Source organism: Castor canadensis, chromosome 11 (genome assembly GCF_047511655.1).
Source record: "Castor canadensis chromosome 11, mCasCan1.hap1v2, whole genome shotgun sequence".
NCBI lineage: Eukaryota > Metazoa > Chordata > Mammalia > Rodentia > Castoridae > Castor > Castor canadensis.
In genome coordinates this window covers 69,330,173-69,350,586 of record NC_133396.1, presented here as the reverse complement: position 1 = coordinate 69,350,586, position 20,414 = coordinate 69,330,173, and the positions used below count along the sequence as shown (strand labels likewise).

At 38.0% G+C, this 20,414-nt stretch overlaps 1 protein-coding gene across 3 annotated transcripts in view; it reads left to right on the top strand.

The window, feature by feature from the left end:
* Window positions 1-20,414, top strand: part of Fmn2 (formin 2) — a 338,855-nt gene that overhangs the window by 130,718 nt on the left and 187,723 nt on the right. For 2 of the 3 annotated variants that reach the window (XM_074047221.1, XM_074047224.1), the window contains one exon: window positions 19,231-19,318. In XM_074047221.1, coding sequence (XP_073903322.1) covers window positions 19,231-19,318 — 88 coding nt within the window. Of the gene's footprint in view, window positions 1-19,230; window positions 19,319-20,262; window positions 20,371-20,414 lie in introns of all 3 variants that reach the window. The other variant, XM_074047222.1, reaches the window with a different exon arrangement.

Genomic DNA, 20,414 nt, shown 5'->3' with positions numbered 1-20,414 from the left:
ACACAAGAAACATTGCTCAGATATCCTTGCATTATCAACTGAGGCATGTCTAGGCAAAAATATCAACCTGGGATGAAGTTAAAATTACCACAATACTCATTTGTTTGCTTGCTTCTCTCTCTTCCTCCCTCTCTCTCAAAACATTTTCATTTATATCTGCTTTTGATTTGTTAATTGTGTGATCTTGCATTGTGAAGGACATAAACTTTAAGCTTATCCTGTCTTTAGATCACAAAAATCAACCAGTACTTTTGAGAATAAAAATCCATCTGCACTTTCCTTACCCCAATATCAAATTTGGCATGGCAGAAAAAATCATATCCAGAAATCTGGTCAGTTGTCACTCCTGATGAATACTATATTTTCTTATTTAAGTGTCTTCAGTTTTTAATGCCTCAGGTGATTCATGTCTTTTACACAGATGTGTGTGGTTTTCCCATTGGACTCCCAGGAAACTTGTGGATAGAATTCTTCGTTTGTAGTGGGGTGGACTGATGCGTGTTCATAATTCATGCAAGAGCCAATTTCAAACAAGTAATCTACTAGGAAGGTGAGGTGTGAGATTCTGCTGAGTTACAGCTTTCTGCATGGCTTCATCTTCACACTCACTCAATTCCATTGGTACAAAGGTGGCTTGCTTTCAGGTGATTACATGAAAATGAACTTTTCTCTCACTTTCTAGCACCATCCATTCTCTTCAGGATGGAAGCTTTTAGCTTCAGTGACTGTTGCCAGGCCTTTAACTGCATACTGCAGGCCCCTACCACTGTGGGGCACCCTATGGTGTGAGTCCATTACCAGCCTTAAAGGTAATGTGCTTCTGAAACTTTAGCTTTTTATACAGGCCACTTGTAAATTGAACTCCTCCAGGCAGTTGTTTCAGGGGTGTCATTTTTATGTTGTTTGCTACTTTGGAGTTAACTTTTTATGGAGCTGCCTTCAGAAAGTTGCTTGACCCTTCTTTCCCTGGCTTCAGCAAATATTTCCATCAATAATAACTAAAGATAGAGGAATGTGATTTTATCTTATACACCTGGAAAGATGGAAGGGATTTCGATAGTGGGTCCTTAGACCATACTTTTAGTTCTTACAAAACAAAACAAAACAAAAAAATGACTTGAAGACTGGAGTAACAATTCTATTTTCAAAAGAATTTGTTGGCCATCTTTTGTTGATGATTCTTAAGCAGATAATTAAGCAGATGAGTTGCCACCAACTTAGAAAAAAATTTTTTATTAGTGTCTACAAATTGTACAAAATAATGGGTTTCATGATGACATTTTCATTCCTTTACATTAGGTACTTTCATTGTATTTACACCTGCCATTGCCCTCACTTTCCCCATTTCCCCTCCAGTTGATCCCCTTTCTCTTTCTTACTAGTCCTTCTTCTTTTATGTCCGTTTAAACAAATATGATTTGAAGCATGCAATACTTATCTTTCTGAGTCTGGCTTTTCTTTTGTTTAATATTATGTTCTCTAGTTCCATCCATATTTATGCAAATAACATGATTTCATTCTTCTTTATGGCTGAATGAAATCCCCCTGTGTATATAGACCACATTTTCTTGATCCATTCATCCATTCATAGGCACCTAGGCCAATCAGTATCTTGGCTGTTGTGAATAGTGCTACGATAAACATGGTCATATAGGTATCTCTATTGAATGCTCCCATTGATTCCTTTGGATATATGCTCAGGAGTGGTGTAGCTGGATCATATGATACCTCTGTTTTCAGTTTTCTGAGGAGGCTCCATATAGATTTCCATAGTGGCTGTACCAATTTATATTCCATATTCTCACCAGAAGTATACAAGAGAGTTCCTTTTTCTGCATATCCTTGCCAGCATTTTCTGCTGTGAGAATCTCAATATAGTTTTGATTTGTATTTCCTTGATGACTAATTATTTTGAAAAAGTTTTTCATGTATTTATTGGCCATGTATATATTTTTTTTGAAAAGTGTGTTTTAAAAGTTTATTTACCCACTTATTGATTGGGCTGCTTGTTATTTTGGCATCTTTTCCCTGGGTTCTTTATATATTCTGGATATTAATTCCCTGTTGGATGAATTACTGGCAAAGATTTTCTCCCATTCCATAGGTTGTCTGTTTATTCTGTTGTGTCTTTTAAACTGTGTAGAAGCTTTTAAATTTGAGGCAATCCCATATGATGTCAATTCTTGCTATTATTTTCTGAGCTATTGGATTTTTACTCAGAAAGTTATTGCCTGTGCCTATATCTTTAAGTGTTCCCCTGTATTTTCTACTAGTAGTTTCATGTCTGACATTAAGGTCTTTAATACATTTTTAATTAATTTTTGTACAATGTGAGATATAAGGATCTTGTTTCAGTCTTCTAATGAGCTCCACTTATTAAAGAGGCTTTCTTTTCTCCAATGTACATTTTTTGTGTTTTTGCCAAAAATAAGATGACTATAGCGATGTGGGCTTATTTCTAGGTCCTTTATTGTATTCCATTGGTCCATATGACTCTTTGTGTGCCAGTACCATGATGTTTTTCTTACTATGGCTCCATGGTATAATTTTACATTGGATATTGTGACTCTTCCAGTGTTGCTCTTTTTGCTCAAGACTTCTTTGACTATTCAGGGTCTTTTGTAATTCCATATGAATTTTAGGATTGTGCTTTCAAATTCTGCAATGAATGTTATTGGATATTTGATGGAGATTGCATGGAATCAATTAGATGGCTTTTGGTAATATGGCATTTCTATAGTACGAATCCCACTATGAATATCAGATAATCTACTTTCTAGTGTCTTCAGTTTCTTTCTTTGGTGTTTCATAATTTTAATTGTAGATGTCTTTCACATCTTTGGTTAGGTTTAGCCCTAGGTATTTTCATTTCTTAACACGATTGTGAATGGGGTTGTTTTCTTTCTCAGTAAATTTGTTGATGCAAAACAGCTATTGTGTTTTGTACATTGATTTTGTATACTTGTTCTTTGCTGGAAGTGTTTAACATATCTAAGAGTCTTCTGGTGGAGGATATAGAACCATATCATCTGCAAATAGGGATAATTTGACTTCTTCCTTTCCTATTCGTACTGCGTTTTTTCCCCTTTGCCTTTTGTGTTTTGGCTAATAGTTGAAGAACTATATTGAATTAGAGTGGTCATTGTCCTATTCCTGATTTCAGAGGAAATGCTGTCAGTTTCTCCCCATTCGGTGTAATATTGGCTGTAGGTTTATCATGTGTTGCCTTCGTTATGGTCAGGTATGATGCTTCTTGCCCTAGTTTCCTCAGGGTTTTCATTATGAAGGCCTGTAAATTTTGTATCAAAGGGCTTTTCTGCATCTTTTTAGATAATCATGTGATTTTTATCCTTTATTCTCTTTATATGCAAATATTAAACCATGCTTGCATTCTTGGAATGAATCCAACTTGATCATGGTGTTTGATCTTTTGCATGGGTTGTTGAATTTGACTTGCATGTATTGTATTGAGGATTTCTGCATTGATGGTTATCAAGCATGTTGGTCTATAGTTTCCTATTTTTTTGATTTATCCTTATCTGGTCTTGGTATTGGTAACACTGTGTTTGTAGATTAGAGTTTGAAAGTGCTCTTTCACTTTCTATGTTGTAGAATAATTTGCGGAGTACTGACGTTAGTAATGAAAAGGTCTGGTTCTGAGCTTTTCTTTGTTGGGCAACTCTTTATTATTGAGTCAATATTGTTGCTCATTATTGATCTGTTTAGATTTTTATATCCTCTTGGTTCAATTTTGCTAGCTCATATACATGTAGAAACGTACCCATTTCTTCTAGATTTTCTGCTTTATTGTTTATTTTCTTCTACTAACTTTTAGATTGGCTTGTTCTTTTTTTATGGCCTTGAGGTGCATCATTATTTATTTGAGACCACTCTGATTTTTTTCAGTGGACAGTTTTAGCTGTGAAATTCCCTCTTCCAACTGCTTTCACAGTATCTCACAGGTTCAGGATGTTGTGGTTTCATTTTCATCTGATTCTAGGAATTTTTTTCCTCCAGATTTCTTCAATACTTAATGATTTCTCAAAATTATAATATTCAATCTCCAAGTGCTTTTATATTTCCTATAATTTCTTTTCATAGTTTTCTTCCATTATTATCTGATAGAATACAAAATGTTATTTCAGTTTTCTTATTTTTGTTAAGACTTGATTTATGTCCTAAAATATGATCTATTCTGGAGAAATTTCCACAAGCTGTTGAGAATATATATTCTGCAGCTGTTGGGTGGAATATTCTGTCGAGCTCCATTAAGTCCATTAGATCTATAATGTACTTTATCTCTGATGCTCTTGTTGATTGTTTGGGAGGAGGGTCTGCATGACTTATCTGTTAGTGAGAGTGAGCTATTGTAGTCACTCTCTATTATGGTATTGGAGTTTTATGAGCCTTTGTGTTCAGCAGTGTTTGTCTTATGAAATCAGGTGTGCCAGCATTTGGTGCATGTATGTTTACATTTCTTATATCTTCTTGGGGGATTATTTTCACTGTGACCTTTGTCTCTTCTAATTTTGGTTTGATGTCTGCTTTATGGTGTCTTCTTTATTTAATTTAGATTTTATTTGTATCATCATTGATTGCATTCTGGTGTTTATTTGTATCCTCTTTAAATTTCTTGATCATTCTTATTTTCATTTCTTTGAATTCTTTGTCTGGAATGTCATGCACTTCAATATCATGATTGGTTTCTGTGGTAATGCTAAACCTTGGAGGAATTGTGGGCCTTCTTTTTTCATGTTTCTTGTGTTTTTTTCCTGGGATTTAGACACCTAGAGCCAAGTCATTGGCTGGAAATTTTAATATCCTGTATTAAAACTTAAAGTTGAATTATTTGTCAAGGTGCAGGGGGACTGTGCTATATTAGGCTTGAGTGCAGTTTTGCACAACAGGGCTGAGGTGACTCAGCAACAAACCACCCACCAAGCATGCCCATGGCTCTGGGCCTGATCCTCATTATCACTCACAGAGAAAAAACTAAAGCAGCAACCACAACACATTGATAAACCAGGTATGCTAATACAGTGATACTCAATTAAAAACAATTTTCTCTACAATTCCAATAACATTAGAGTAAAAAGAAATAAACATAATACTGAATGAACTAAGAGCATATTAATTAATAAAAACTGGAAAAAATAAAAATAATGCTAGAAAGTAATACTACACAAAAGAGAAAACAGAAATTGAAGTGGCAGAATAAATAGAAGTGTGACTGACAAGGAAAGAGAGATGATCTGATTAAAGATAAAATTAAGAAAAAACAATCAAAACACTAATGAAAATAAAGAAAAATTTTAAAGGGTGAAAGACAAGAAAGAAAAAGAAATGAGAGAGAAAACTGATCTAGTTGAAGAAAGAATTTTAACGGCAGGGACCTGAGAAAAAGGGAGGAAAAAGTGAGGACTAAAAATTAGTATTAAAAACTGGGTGTGGAGGCTCAGGCCTACAATCCCAGCACTTGGGTGGCTGAGACAGGAGGTGATAAGCCAGAGGTGAGCCTAGGCCCTATGGTTAGAGTCTGTCTTGAGAAAGAACCAGAAAAGGACAAAACAAAACAAAGACATTAGATATTAAAAGGATTAAAATGTGAGGGAAGTACAAAAGAAAAAGGAAAGAAGGGCTGGGAATGTGGTTTAGGTGTAGTGTGCTCACCCCAGTATGTGTAAGGGCCTGTTTCAATCCCCAATGAGAGAAAGGCAGAGGGTGGAGAAAAGGGAGGGGTGGAGGAGGGAAGTGAGGGAGAGAGGGAGTGAGGGGGAGAGAGATTACTGATCATCTCTGATTGAAAACATCTCTCAAGAAAACAAACAAAAAATCAGGGGGAAAATAAAAAATAAAAAGTACATTTAAAAAAGAATACAGGTTTCCCATCTTCTAATGCAGTTAGTAGTGTGGGCAGCCTTGAATGCTGTTGACTTGTGTTCTAGCTCTGTGACCTAGCAGTGCTTTGGCAAGAGTAGATTCCTTGCCATCTGCTTTCCTCTTTTATCTTTGCTGAGAGTGGGGACCTGAGGGCGTGGCCTGGTAAGAGCAGATTCAATGTTTTCTGCTTCCTCTTTTCACATTAGTGGGATTTGGTTGTGGCCAGAGTCCCTGTGTTTGCTGGGCCTGGAAGCCTATGTGGATGCACCTAGGGTGACAGGTGGCTGCTGGCATTCTATCTGTGGGTTTCTTGTACCCCCTGGCACCCCATCCTGAGCTCAGAGCTCTCATGGCTATCTTCCCTGATGGATGCCCCAAACATTCCGAGTGCTGATTCAGTCTCCCCTGGATGGTGTAGGAGCCTTTGTCCCCTCTCAGGATGGCTTCCAGTCATTACACTTCCACTGGGGCAGAGAAGGAGAGCAGCTCTGGGCGTGATGCAGTGCGGTGCCAAGCGGTGTGGGTGGTGCGGGCTGTGGGACAGGGCAGTGTCGTATGCGAGGTGCACCTCACCATGCATTGTGCGCAGTTTTGTAGCCTAGGCTGTGAGGGCCCTCCCCTGTGCCCTCAGTCCTCAAACTGTCCTTAGGGTTTGGAGCTGACCATCAAGGGTGCTCCGACATGTCTCTAGTGCCAGGGCACAGCCTGTGGATAATGCACTTTGTTTATCACTCTTCACTTCATTGGGTATCTCTTTTTTTTTTTTTTTTTGCAAATAGACTAATTAAGTACCCCCACTGGCCTTCTCTCTTAGGACAGAATCGCTGATAGAATGAGACACATGTGTTTCTGTAGTAGGGAGGAGAATTTAAAAAGAAAACAGACAAGTTTGTGTTCTGATAATATATCAGGGGGAAGGGATGGCGTAGCAGAGAGATAAAACTTAAAGAATTGAAGCATGAAGAAGGTCACTTAGCACTGGGAGAGTAGACAATAGAGTTACATGCAACCATATATGGGTTATACCTTGCCTTTTGCTTCTGTAACCTGCTTGCAAGGGTATATAAGATGACACCTCTTTGTTCTTGGAGCTCAGCCTTTGGACATGAGTCTGCTGAGTCGATGCCAGCACAATAAAACATTGCTTCTTGCTAACCTGCTTCAGTGTCCCATATCTCAGCTTAAGATGCCCACATATTCCACTTGGATTGAGTCATGGGGTAGTGACATGGTGAGATTTCACAGGAGCAGTGAGATAGCTGATCCTACAACTGTGTAGTAACCATTAACCCTGTGCCAAGCCTGAGGTTAGCATTGGAAGACAAAGTAGGGGGTTCTACTGGTCTGTAGAAGTTTTAGAATGGGGTTACTCCTGTAGAAGTCCAGGGTTACCTGAGTTTGTTTTCTTGCTGTCCTGATTCAAGAGAATGACACCAATCTGGGAGAAACAAACTTTCATGATCCCAGATTAGCTTCTGATTCTCAGATTGTTTTTATATGACTTCTGAATGAATCTTATAAAAGGTGATTTGCCTCCTTAGGATGTTGATATAGCTGTTTGTCTTCTATGAATACTTTGTCCACAGATTCTAGGGGTGCAGCAGATGAACTGGAAAAACCCAACCCAGAAATAAACACTTGCCAGTAGCACTTTCCAAGGATGCTTGTTTATGTGCAGATAATTCAAAATTACTTTTAACCAGTCACCCTGATGCGGATGAGTATAGTGTTCTGGGGAAAATAATGCTCAAATTAAAACAAAGGTTGAGAAGAAAGGATTGAGTGGAAGAACATTTAAGAGTTAGAATGGGCATGATTTAGGTACCGTTAAATATTTATTAAATGGTTATATTTATGAACACATGAATATGTTTAGCACTATGTGCATCCTTACATCCATTGCTTCTGAATGCTCATCCAACAGTCATGGATAAAGGCAATAAAGTTTAATTGGTGAGTACTTAATGTGGTATAGCTACTCTTCTTGTGTATTTTTCTGTAGACATGGCCTTCAAATATACTGCAATGCTTTTGACTGGTCGATGACCTCCTGGATGATTTATTTAAACTTGGGATTTTTGTGATGTTTGTAAATCTTTAAGAAAAGTACTGTAAAGTACAAGGCTTTATTTGTTCAGTTCATTACTTGTTTTACCCAATTTACAAATAAGCACAACTAATTTGGAAAACTACTTGGTAGTAAATATCAAACTATAGTATATATTCCCTATGACCCAGTAGTCGTAGAATTTTCTTTACTCCTATGTATATATGTCTGAGAAAAATAAATTCATATGTATAAAATATATAGGTAAAATGTTCACAGTAGCACTGTTTATAATACCTGTAAAGCAACACCCTTCAAAATTGGTATTAATATTGATTGGAAGAATAAACTGTGGTATAACTACATAGTGGAATAAGTACACAACAATGAAAAATGAGAAGTTATTATTATACTCAACAACACTGATATTATTTCACAGACAGAAGATAATATGAATAGTATATTTCCAGTGTTCAAAAACAGGCAAAAGTCATTGGTAGCAACAGAAGGCAGACTGAGACTTTGGGGAGGGGATATTCATAGGAAGGAGGTATAGATGGAGCTTTTCATGGATCCTGATAAGGTTCTATACAGTGACCTGATACTAGAATAGATGTATATAAAAGCAACAAATTATAAATGAACTATATATTTTAGTTTTGGTCTCTTCACTGTAGTTATACTTCAATTCCAATATTTTAAAAACTAAAATTTCTAAACAGTGACCACTTTAGAAAAACTATTTAATAGCCAAACACTAATTTGGAGCTTTGGAACAGTTGATGTCTTGAAGGTGTCAGCAGGGTCAGGAACAATTAATGATTTGGTCATTGTTGGATGAGGAAAAATATGATAGAATCATTTGGAACAGTAGGATAATTTTCTTTAAATGGAATTGTTGAAGGAAGAAGAAATGCTAAGAATTAGATCTCTGAAAATGGTGCCATCAGAAAGATGACTGTTGTCTGTAAAGACTTAAAGCCACACATTGAAATTTTGTTCTCTAAAAGTGAGCCCTGTAAATTAGCCCACTAGCAAGACACTTCCAAACTGTAGGAGGTCTTTGGAAAATCAGCCAGCTCCTTAGTCGGTATGTCATTTCCAAAAATAAAGATTGTAGACTTACAAAAAAAGTTCAAAATGTTTTCTTCCATGGGTTGGAATCCAAAGCAGTTGTCACTGTGTGTCTATACAGTGCTGGAAGCACAACACTGTGGGAAAGGCCAGAAGGCAAGTCTTGGCCCTGTGGAAGAGCCAAAAGTCAATGTCATGCTGTGGGCTGGAGAACAAAGTGCCTGGAGTTCACAAACTGAGCAGTTCATAAACTAAACTTTATCATTCCTTTGTATTCAATAAGTGTGTTCTAGGTGAACCAGTTGTTTCCTGAATATTTAATTGCTTTCCTATAAAAAACTTTTTATCAAATTCATTGCTGGCTTGTTATTACAACTACAAGAGGAAGGAACTATTTTATTTTTTAGTTGTTTGTGATCACCTTGAAATTGAGTAATACATAAGGTAGACTCTTGGGTTTGTGTTGTCTAAAGTTTGTTTTTTAGCTGATAATTTGAAAAATAGTTGTTCTGCATATGTCTTATGTGTCCATTAATTGTGTATGATAACCCAGGACAAAAAGGACATAGGAAACTGAGGATAGTATGTGAAATTCCACAGCAGGTGTGCATTCTTGGCACTGCAGTGCAGAGGCGGCAGTGCAGGGGGACCAGACTGCCCATGTCCATGTCGTGTCCTGTCCGTGCCTTGCCATGGATGTATGTGTGACACTGAGCAAGTCGCTTCAGGTATGAAATGGGGACTGTCATAGTGCCTTCTCCATTGGGTTTTGTAGTGACCACAACAACAGAACACATGGGAGAAAGCTCTTTAGTCTGTGCCAAGCAGTGTCCTTTCAATACTGTAAGCTTATAATAGTAAAGGTACATGTGCTCTCCATAGGAGCCTTTATTCCTTATTTGTCATTAGTCTTTTTATCTTATCTACATCATCTTTTATTTGTGATAATTAAAAGGTCCCACTGAGAAAGCTGAAATTTGAAATGAGATGATGATATCTAGGTTTTGTAGACATTTGATATCCAAGTATTTTATGTAGTTTTCTATTAAAAAATTGGTGCTATGGCTGTAACCCAAGGCTTCACACATGCTGAGCATGTGCTCCCATTGAGCTACACCCCCATCCCTGATTTCCAAATATTTTTGGCAAGATCATGGAACATTTGGATCTTGTACTCATAGTTTAATGGTTTTTCCCATACTTTAGTTTCAATCTTTGCCTGTAGTGCTTATCACTGAATTTTAAATACTAAAAACACGAGGTGAAAATTGTAGATAGGATATGTATCTAAAAGTGCATTTTTAGAGGGAATTCTTAAGACACAAAATACAGATCACCAGGCTTACATGCAGTCAGAGAGATGAAACATAGTTTTTTAATTACCAAGATATTTGACCTCGTAGGGGGCCAAATCATATCTCGTATATCTCATACATGACTGATCTAGCTGGCCTGGCAAAAGGATATAAAACAGTGCATATTGTTTTAAGTATACAACATTTCTGTATGTTTTCTCTGTGCTTTAAAAAATGGAGTGAGGTAGAAATTTATGATAGCTGCTTTTAATTAGAAAAGCATTTTAAGAGCTTACTGATATTTATTTAAACTCTTTATTGAGCATTATGGTAATTTTAAATGAAAAGTGAAATTTCAAAGTGCAGCTATTAAAGATTTTATTGAAATATATACCTAATGTCATTTTTTCATCACCTAGGATTCTTGTGTTTTTGTTTGCTTGTCTTTAAATTGGTTTTTCTTTTTTCATTTTTTTCTAAATGTTTTAGTTTTATCAAAGAAAGGAGAAGGTGATATAAGAATTTATTATTTCTTTAAACCGATATTTTTTAAGAAAATACAAAACCCCAAAGATATTCCCTTGACATTTCCTTCATTTTCCTTTTTTTATTCTGTAAGATATTTTGAGAGCTTGTTTGGAGGTTCTAGCAGGGGAGCGCAGCTACTCGTATACCCTTGACCGAAGAACGGTCCTCCTCTATCGGGGATGGTCGTCCTCTTCGACCGAGCGCGCAGCTTCGGGAGGGACGCACATGGAGCGGTGAGGGAGGAAGGGGACACCCGCCTAGCCAGCCAGATCAGCCGAATCAACCCTGGCGATCAATGGGGTGACAGATGTCGCAGCCAGATCGCCCTCACATCCTCTGTAAGATATTTTGAGAGGCAGGGTCTCCCTATGTAGCCCAGACTGGTCTTGAACTCACATCTTCCTGCCTCTACCTCCCACGTGCTGAGATTATACCTCCATGTCCTGCTTCTCTTGGCTTTTTGTTGGTGAGTTCTTGTGCTGTGTTTGGTGCTCTGGGTTGTACAGGATGCTCTAAGAGCAGAGTTTGTGCTAGTGGCTGATGGGGTCCAGAGTGAGTAGTGGGGAGTAAGTGAGCTTTGGAGTCAGACTTGGCTGAGGAAAGGAACTCCCAACCTGCCTTTTATTTTCTCGGGTCTTTTGCAATATTTCCATACTGATCATCAATTTCTTCTGTGAATCAATACATAATAGTTATTTTGGCATATAAGTCTCGCATATGTTACATGTACCAAGTTGACAGTATGTATAATTACTCCATTCAACTTGACTTTATTTAGAATTCGCCTGTGACTCTGCTCCTCTTTAATAGCTTCCTTCCTTCGTTCTTTTCATATTTCCTTCTTCCCTCCCTCCCTCTCCTGTCCCTCTCCCTCTTCTTCCCATTTCTTCTCTCTCTTTTTCTTTCTTCCTCTCCCCTAACTTTCTTTATAGTACTAGGATTAATCTCAGGGTTTTGTGCTTCTAAGCAATCACTTTACCACTGAGCTACACCCCAAGATATAAAGACTTGAGAATCCAACTCAGTGTGGCTGACATTGTAGGGTAGGTAGTTATCATTCTTTCTATTTGAGTGTATCTTTCTCAAAGTCCTGTGGGTCACAAATGTCTTAGGATTTTCCAGATCACTTTCAAGTAACACACATTTGTGATTTTTAAATTGTGTTTTATATCTGACTTGGTTTCTGATTTAACAATGATTTGTAATAGTACATCAAATGACAGAACATGGTAGCATCAGTGTTACCGAAGCACAGCAGAGAACCATATGAGTAGTAATATTTATTTGGTGAGGAGATACACTATAGTTACTTGAAGTTCTTGTTTCTAGTTAATTTCATGCAGCCTGGGATATGGACCGAAGAGACGAGTATTAGGATCGTGGACCAAATGAGAGAAAAGGCAGGAACCACACAGATGGTGCCAGGAGAGGTTGAAACAATTAAACCACTCCCTTGAGGAACAGCATCCAGATGCTCTTAAACCCAAGAGACCCAGCTCTCTAAACTGAAGTCTGCAGTATACGTCAAGACTGCCACATGAGAGTCATAGGCTGAGAACATAGAGAGCCTCTGCATTTAGATTGCGAGCAGACCATGAGTTTCTTTCTTCAATGCATGATTTCACTCGGATTGTAAGAAACTGCAGGAAACTTCAGATTACCCTCATTGAATATCTAATGCTGAGCCCTTTGATAGATCTTCTTAATCATCTAGTACTCCATTGTAACATAGGTAAAATTCATGCTTTTTTAAAGTTCTGAATTCAACAAACATCATTGTTGGGTTTTTAAGTATTGTTTTGGTTACTTACTAAATATAGTTCATATCATCCTACCTAAGTTATAGAAGCTATTATCTTGCAGGTCTTGAATTGAGTTTAGTAGTAAAACCACATTTCCTTTTTAGTGGTTCCAAATCTGTATCAGCATCAGCTGTGGCATTATTTATTTTTTTAAATAAAATGCATATTCCAGGTCTTTATTCTGGAGAAAAAAATAACTATTTTAGTATGGAGAGCAGGAACTTCATTTAAATAGATATTTCAGGGCCAGAGGTATAGATCGGGGGAGAGTACTTGCCTAGCATGTGTTCAGTCCCCAGCACCACAGGAAATAAAAAGAAAATAAAACAAACAAACACAAAAATACCCTAGATGGTTCTGCTGTCTAGCCCAGAGAGGGAGCTATGCCTTCCGGGCTATAGGAGGAATTGTGAGGTAGATGTAACAGTTTAGAGAAGTTTCCCCCTTTTAATGCTTTAGTCATTGTGTTGAATGTTGGAGTAAATGATATGAAACAGTCTCTGACTAGTGGAACATATATTTTGGAGAGACTTGCCCCAATAATTACTGTCATATGTATATTAGAGTAGGAGAATATATAGTCTTATGAGAGTAAAGACTTCTAAGTCAGCCCTTATAAGAGTTGTGTGGGAGGCTGGGAATGTTTAGGAAAAACATCCCGAAGGAGTGAGACTTGAACATTCCTATCCAGTGAATAGTCAGCTTGCCCCCTTGACAGTGGAAAATAGAGCATAAATATAAGTGGCTACTAAATGTCTATGAAAGGGGAATGACAGGATGAAGGCAGTGCAGTATTGATCTAAGAGCAGGACTGGGATCCTGGAGGCAGAATGCCATTTTGCCTGCATCTCTGGGAGGTGGTGGTAAGAACTTGCACAGGGATGTCATAGTGAAAGAGACAAAGTAAAGATTAGAAAACCTCAGTGGAACTTGACATGTGGCTGGATGTGGGAGACAATAAGGAAGTGAGTCATGTTCCCATCATGGTCACTGGGGACATGGTATCCCTGACTGAAATCTATGGATTGTGGAACAGAGCTGGTTTCATGAAGGATGATGAATTTCTTCTTCCTGATGGCTGTCTGAGCACTTACCCCAAGGTAGATGTGGCCTGGTGCAGAATGCCTGGTGCTTAGTAGATATATAAGCTATAATATTGGTACAGCTACCTCTGTTGTGACTTAATTTCTCTCTTTCATGAAGCCTGGGAAGATGAGTATCCAAGGAGGCACAGTCTATTCCATGCAACAGCAGTTGCAGATTTTTTTTACTGCTTCATCCTCAGGTTGGAGTATGACTAGGAGGATGGCTTGTTTCCATCATTTAGCCCTCAGACCTGAGAGAATAAGGAAAGAGGAAGTTGACAAGAAGATTCCTTTTGGAGACTGCACTTTATCACTCTGTTTTCATTTGGATCTTAAATGCCCCCCAAAGACCATGTAGGTTTGGTCCCTAGGGTGGCACTATTGGGGGACTGTGAAACCTTTCAGAGGTAGGGCTTAGTGAGAAGTCATTAGGTCATTGAGAAATGCTTTCAAAAGGGATAATAGGACCCCAGACCTTTCTTTTGCTTCCTATCTATGAGGTGAGTGGTTTTCCTCTGCTGTGAGTTCTCACTATGATGTGCTGCCTTGTCACAAAACTAAAAGCAATAGGGCCAATCAGTCACAGACTGAAATCTCCAAAACTGTGAGCTAACATAAATCTTTTCTCTAAGTTCATTGGCTTGAGTATTTGTTATAGTGACACAGAGCTAACTCACACATACTTTCTGCATTCTGTGGTCCATGACTTACTCACATTTTATCCAACATGAGGCTCCTTTTAGAGCATTCACAGAAGAACACACTCTGTTACAGAAAACAAAGACATACAAATCTAGATTCAAGCGAGAAACATTACTTAATGATTGCCATAAAATTTTTACCACTTGCTCTCAGTTTTCTTTTTGGACAAGTAACACACAACTGTGGCATGGTGGCAGCCTGCAATTCACATTTTGAGTAAGTAGCAGCACTGTTTTACAACTGCAGTGTCTCTTGTATGGACAGCTCTATGGTGTGTGTCCTCCGATTTACAGATGAGGACATAGGATCAAATAGATAAAGATGCCCAAGGATTTGCAGGTACTGGAGCTGTGAAACTCACCCACAAGAGGACTCAGGTAGAATTAGGGAAAGGATTCCTGTCCCCTGAGCTAGCTGGCTTCCGTCTTCACTCTGTGCACTGTGGAGAGCATACCTTGCATCATGGTAAGATGTGGCTCTGTTCAAACCACACTCCCCAGCCTTCCTTTGCCAGGCTGACCAGGTAGGGGCATAATATGGGGAGTAAGAGACAATAAGAGTCTTGGTCAATGGCAGTTGAATGGGGAATGGGGGCACACACCTATAATCACAGCACTTGGGAGGATGTGGCAGGAGATTCTCAAGTTCTATGCCAACCTAGTCTACAGAGTGAGAACCTGTCTCAAAAGAATGACAGTTGAAGTTGAATAAAACTCAAGTTGGTGAAAGCTGCCAGCTTTTATTATTTTCAGTGTAAGCTTGTGCTTATCTTTAAACTTTGGAATTCTTTTTAATTTCATTATTATAGCTATTCTAGAACTCCTATCACTAGAAATTTCTGTGTAAAATCAGCCAGTTAAGAGATCCAACATAGCACTGAAAAGCAAATTAATATTTAATGATCTAAAAAAAGTATTTGTGAATATATTCCCCCTAACCTTACTGTTTTTATTTCATTGGACTTCTTTCCCCTGCTGGCTTAGTTTATAAATTAAATGATTAGTCCAAGGATATCTGCTTGATGCAGCAATTATTCATACAAAAATTTGGTTAATGTTAATTTTAGCTGCATTTCTAATTCTGTTAAAGGTACCATGGTCCTGAATGTGTTGACTGGGGCCACATATGTGGGCATCTTGGTTTTCTTCTCTTCCATGGCCGGGTACAAGACCTGTCAAAGCAGATGTGTCAGTCAGTAGTCATTCTGAATGACAAGGAAATACTTTAGGTGGAGTAATCATTTACAACTACTGAAGACTACTCTGAGCTAAAAAGTTTCCAAATTTTCTTTTGGAAATTGTGGGAAAGGAAGGAAAGAGCAGTAATTCTCTTGTAGAATTAAATGCCATAATGAATGTATGAGTTTTCTTTCTTGCTGTAATACGCACTGAATGAATCACTGTGAGAAAGAGGCTTCCAAGCATTGTATTTTCTGTGTTTAGCTTCTTATAGCTTTCATTTATAGCAATAAGCACACTGTGCTAGGCAGATTGCTAAGAGTGCTGGGCATATCGTCACACTCATGACCCATTCCAGTGTTTTGAGGTTGGTGTTGCTGCTAACATCTTTCTAGGCAGGGGCAGAGGTTTTCAAGTTCTGGGGTTATGTTTCTAGAATGCACTACGAAGCAAACAGGAGAGCTCTGAAGTGCAGATCTGTGCGCCATGCTCTGAGCACTGCCATCCTCTGGGAACTGGTTGGAAAGGAGACATCTCAGCCCTGTTCATTCACACTTAGGGATCAGAATCTGTGTTTAGAAAAGGTCCCAGATGATTCTGTGCAGTTACACTTTGAGAAATGCTGCTTTTTTTTTTCACAGAGTCCAAGTTTATAATCTCTTGATGTTTATTAAGAGAATTGGTTGAATCTGATATAACTTAAGGAAGATTTGAAAATGAGCCTTTTTTCTTCCTGATTCTGTGGGTTAATTCCATGGACTTCAAATTTGTAAATTCTGAGTTTTCTGCTTTTTTTGGCTAGGGATTCTGAGGTAATTCTAGAAGAATCTGCTCTTTCCATTGTATCTGTGGCCACTGGATTCTAAGAATGTTCTAGTTTGAAAGCTTCATGTTCTTGTTATCCATGGAATTGAGAAAAAGGCAGTTGAGAATGGTTCATAATACAAAGGTTGAATTACGTTAGGGAACTGTGACACCCATGCTTTTGGACATCTGTCCTCTCCTGAATGTGTTACCTTCCAGAAGATGGAGGATAATTATTACTCTTATCTATTGTCTTACACATTTTAATGTAAATTAGTTTATAATCAAGTACTCTTGAATTATAATGGAAAAGGCAAGTTTTAGGAACAAACTGAAGCATTATATATAACCTTTTCAAAAACTAACCCTTCGTTAAGAAAGAGTAATAGAGGAAATGAATTTCATCAGCGTACATTATATACATATGTAGAAATATCACAATGAAACCCATGTACAATTAATTTATTCTAATAAAATAGACGCAAATAGGTTAGGAAAGTAAAATTATATAAAATTCTATTCTCATGTCAAAAAAAAGGTTTGAACTTAAAAAGACTAACCCTTAAACATGGGCCACTCAGATTCAAAAAGTAAAGGTAAAGGGTCAGGAAACAACATAGATATCAGCATTTTGAGAGGATACTCAACCTAAGTTTGGAGCATGGACAGGAAAGGATGAGACTGGTTCAGTTTTTAGAATTACCAGGAAAACAAATTGATGCTTCCTACTTTCATTCTTCCTGCTGAGTAGGTTTGTGAGAGGGCCTGAGAATTGGTATTTTCAACTTCCCAAGTGACCATGAAGCCCTCAGGTTTAAAGAATACAGTTTGAGGAACACTAAACTAGATTTTGGGAGACCAATTGCAAATATTTCGCTATTGATCTATGTAGGATATAATATAAAAATAAACACTGACATTTAGGAGGAGGGGTGGCTTCGAAAGATAAAAGTGTTATCATTGACTGGACTTGATTCCAGACTGAGGATGCAAATGAGGGGAAGTAGGAGTGTAGCTGGATTTCTGGGTGTTCACTGTGATAGGTCATTGGAGAATGATGGTACCTTTATTTCAATGCATGGAATAAAGGAAGAGGAGCTGGCTGGAGATTTGGAGGGTGGGACTGCTAAGAGTCTGGCATTAGACATGTCAAATGGAGGTTTCTGTGGGTAACTGAGGTAGGAATGTCCTTTAGGAAGTAGAAGCTTGCTGAAGTAAAGATGCAGGCACATACGTCCATATGGTAGAAATTATAGACCATAAAGTAAAGAGAATGAACTACAGACATGCCACATGTAAGGTGAAATCGGAGTAATTCATCTTCAAAAGGACTGAGAGGGTTTTTGTAAGGGTGTGAGCAACATGTCAGCACCCCAGGAAGGCCAAGTGATAAGGATTCAAATGTGCCATTGCTTTTAGGGCCAGAGAATATAGTAAAAGCAGTTTGTCAGATAGCTCAGATAGGATCCAGGATGCATTTATATAAACTTAGAAATTGTTTTCTAGGGTAGAGTATGTGCCTTCTTCTCTGATACCCAAATTCCTATTTTTCCAGTTCTGAAGAAGGCAGTGGTATTGATAGAAACAGTTTGTTGAAGTACTTGATGCATATTTAAATTTTAAGCCAGTTTTCCGAGGTTAAATTTAATATAGTGCTGGAAGAGCAAATTTATAATAAAGACTTCAGTCACTTTCCACCTGAGTCTTTCAGAAATGACAGGGAAGTTTTGTGGTTGGTCCTTCTGGAAGTGTTTTATTCCCTACCCCCATTCCTGCTGAGGGACCAAGAACACTTTTTCCTGCCTTTAAGAATATTGTTTGATTTTACTCAGTTATTTTGTGTGGGTAAAATTATTTTATTAGCTTCCTGATTGACTCAACTTAAGCCAAAAAGAAAGACAAGATTAACAAAGGTGATAGTTACTTAGGCAGTTATCATGTCTGGCCATTTGATCAGAACCATTTTCCTTTTCCTTTAACATTTTTCTGAGCAGACTTAAGAGAATGGGGAGAATACACATGTAGGAATTGCTGACTCTGAAGTTTCAGGGCCTGGGGTAAGAATTTCCTGAGCAGGATTTATTGACGGTGCATAGCGTCTGGAGGACATGGCTGGAACATGTCTGTTGTATAACAGTTCGCCCACCCAAAGCTGCCATGGGTGTGTGTGCGCATTGATTCTTCCAGATCTCCTGACAGCCAGATTTGAGATTGAGCCAAAGTGGATGTGTTCCTTCCACTTTGATGTTTGTATTCCTCTATTAGCTAGTTGGAAATTTCTCCACAAAACGTGGGTCAAATGCAGAATGAAAGAAACTGCCAGTAGAATAGCAAGACTTTTAAATGACCCAAATAAAAGCACATTCTCTGTTTTATGGTACAGCTAATCTATTGAGACAGATTCTTTGTGCATACTGGTATTTTGCCCTTATTGACCAGCTTTTCAAAGCTTCATGTTAAAAAAAAAAGGAACTTTCTTTATATCTCATGCTGTAAATGATCAAATGTGTAATTGTTATTTCACAGAGATCAGACTAATTTTCTAGACAATTAGAAATTCTACTTCTTGACAGATCAGGCTCTTACAAGACTGGTAAAGAACATGACTTTGAGGCTGATTGTGAATATGGGGTTGGGGGTACTGGTAAATTTTTAAGAATTACTATAGAGAGCCCTGAAACTCTGTTCAAATATTAGAAAAAAAACCAGTTTGGAATATTTAAGGTAATGCCACAATGTGTTTTCTCTTAATTTGTTCTTCATTTAACATGAAGAAGACATTATTAAGCATACTGTAGTTTAAATTAATGTTTATCCTTTTTCTTTCTTGAGCAGGTGGTCAAGTTACTAAGCAACAAAAGATCACAAGCAGTTGGAATTTTAATGTCTAGTCTTCATTTAGATATGAAAGACATACAACATGGTAAGTATAAGAATAAAGTTCACCTTTGAAAATTAAAATTTGGGTAGAAGTATCTGATGTTTGGTGATAAAATTATTTCATACTTATCTGTATGTACTGAAGTTAGAATGCCTCCTGCAAGTGCCACCAAACTTTCTGCCATGATTGCTTCTGGAAAGGTTATTGTTTTCTTTTCTTCTTGTACCTTGCTAAGGGCCTAACCCTCATTGATGTTATTGTTCTACAGTTCTATGATTTAAAAAAAAAATTACCATTGATGGGTGGATTATTCCTCACAGTTCAGGGGCTAGGTTCCAGCCCCTGAAGGTCAGGGTTTCAGCAGAGTTGGGTTCTGGGAAGTCCCTGTTCTGGGTTGCAGTTGACTCTTTTCTGCATGGATTCTCACATGGCAAAAAGGGGAGAGTGCTCTTGTTTTGTAAGGGCACTAATCCCATTTGTGAATGCTCCACGTTAGAGATCTGGTCACTCCTAAATATCCCACCTAGTACCACAATTACAACATCATTGGGAGGTAGAATTACAGTATATAGATAAATTGGGCAGGGGGAACTACACAAATATTCAGTCCATTGCAAATATATTTAATCTGTTATTAATAAGTATTTAATTTTTTATATCCCCAGAAGTACTAGTCCCACTGGGCTCTGTAACTGGTTAGACCATAGCTGAAGTGTCTACTTCTGGTTATCATGCCCACAGAGTTGTGGGCAAATACTACGGGGAGCCAGATAGTGGGGTCTACCCCAGACATCCGAGTATCTCAAGGAGACGGTTCACAGGAGGGAAAAGTTGGTTGGACCTCAAATCTCAGGTGTTTGATGACGTAACATAAAAAAGAGGCCCTAAGATTCTGGCTGGCCTGTGTTAACCAGATGCTTGTTCTAATTGTTGTTTAAGGATGTTCTTATGATTAGAGATGTTGTAAACTAGACTGTCATGTTTAGATGGACTGAAAGAGGTTTTCAAGAGACTGCATGACCTGTTGTCTTGGATGTCTTCAAAGCATTGGATGGGGAATGGGACGTTACTCAGTCTTCCTGTTCCAGAGCACGGTGAGATGCTGAAAGACTAAAAACAACTTCATTATGCATGGCTC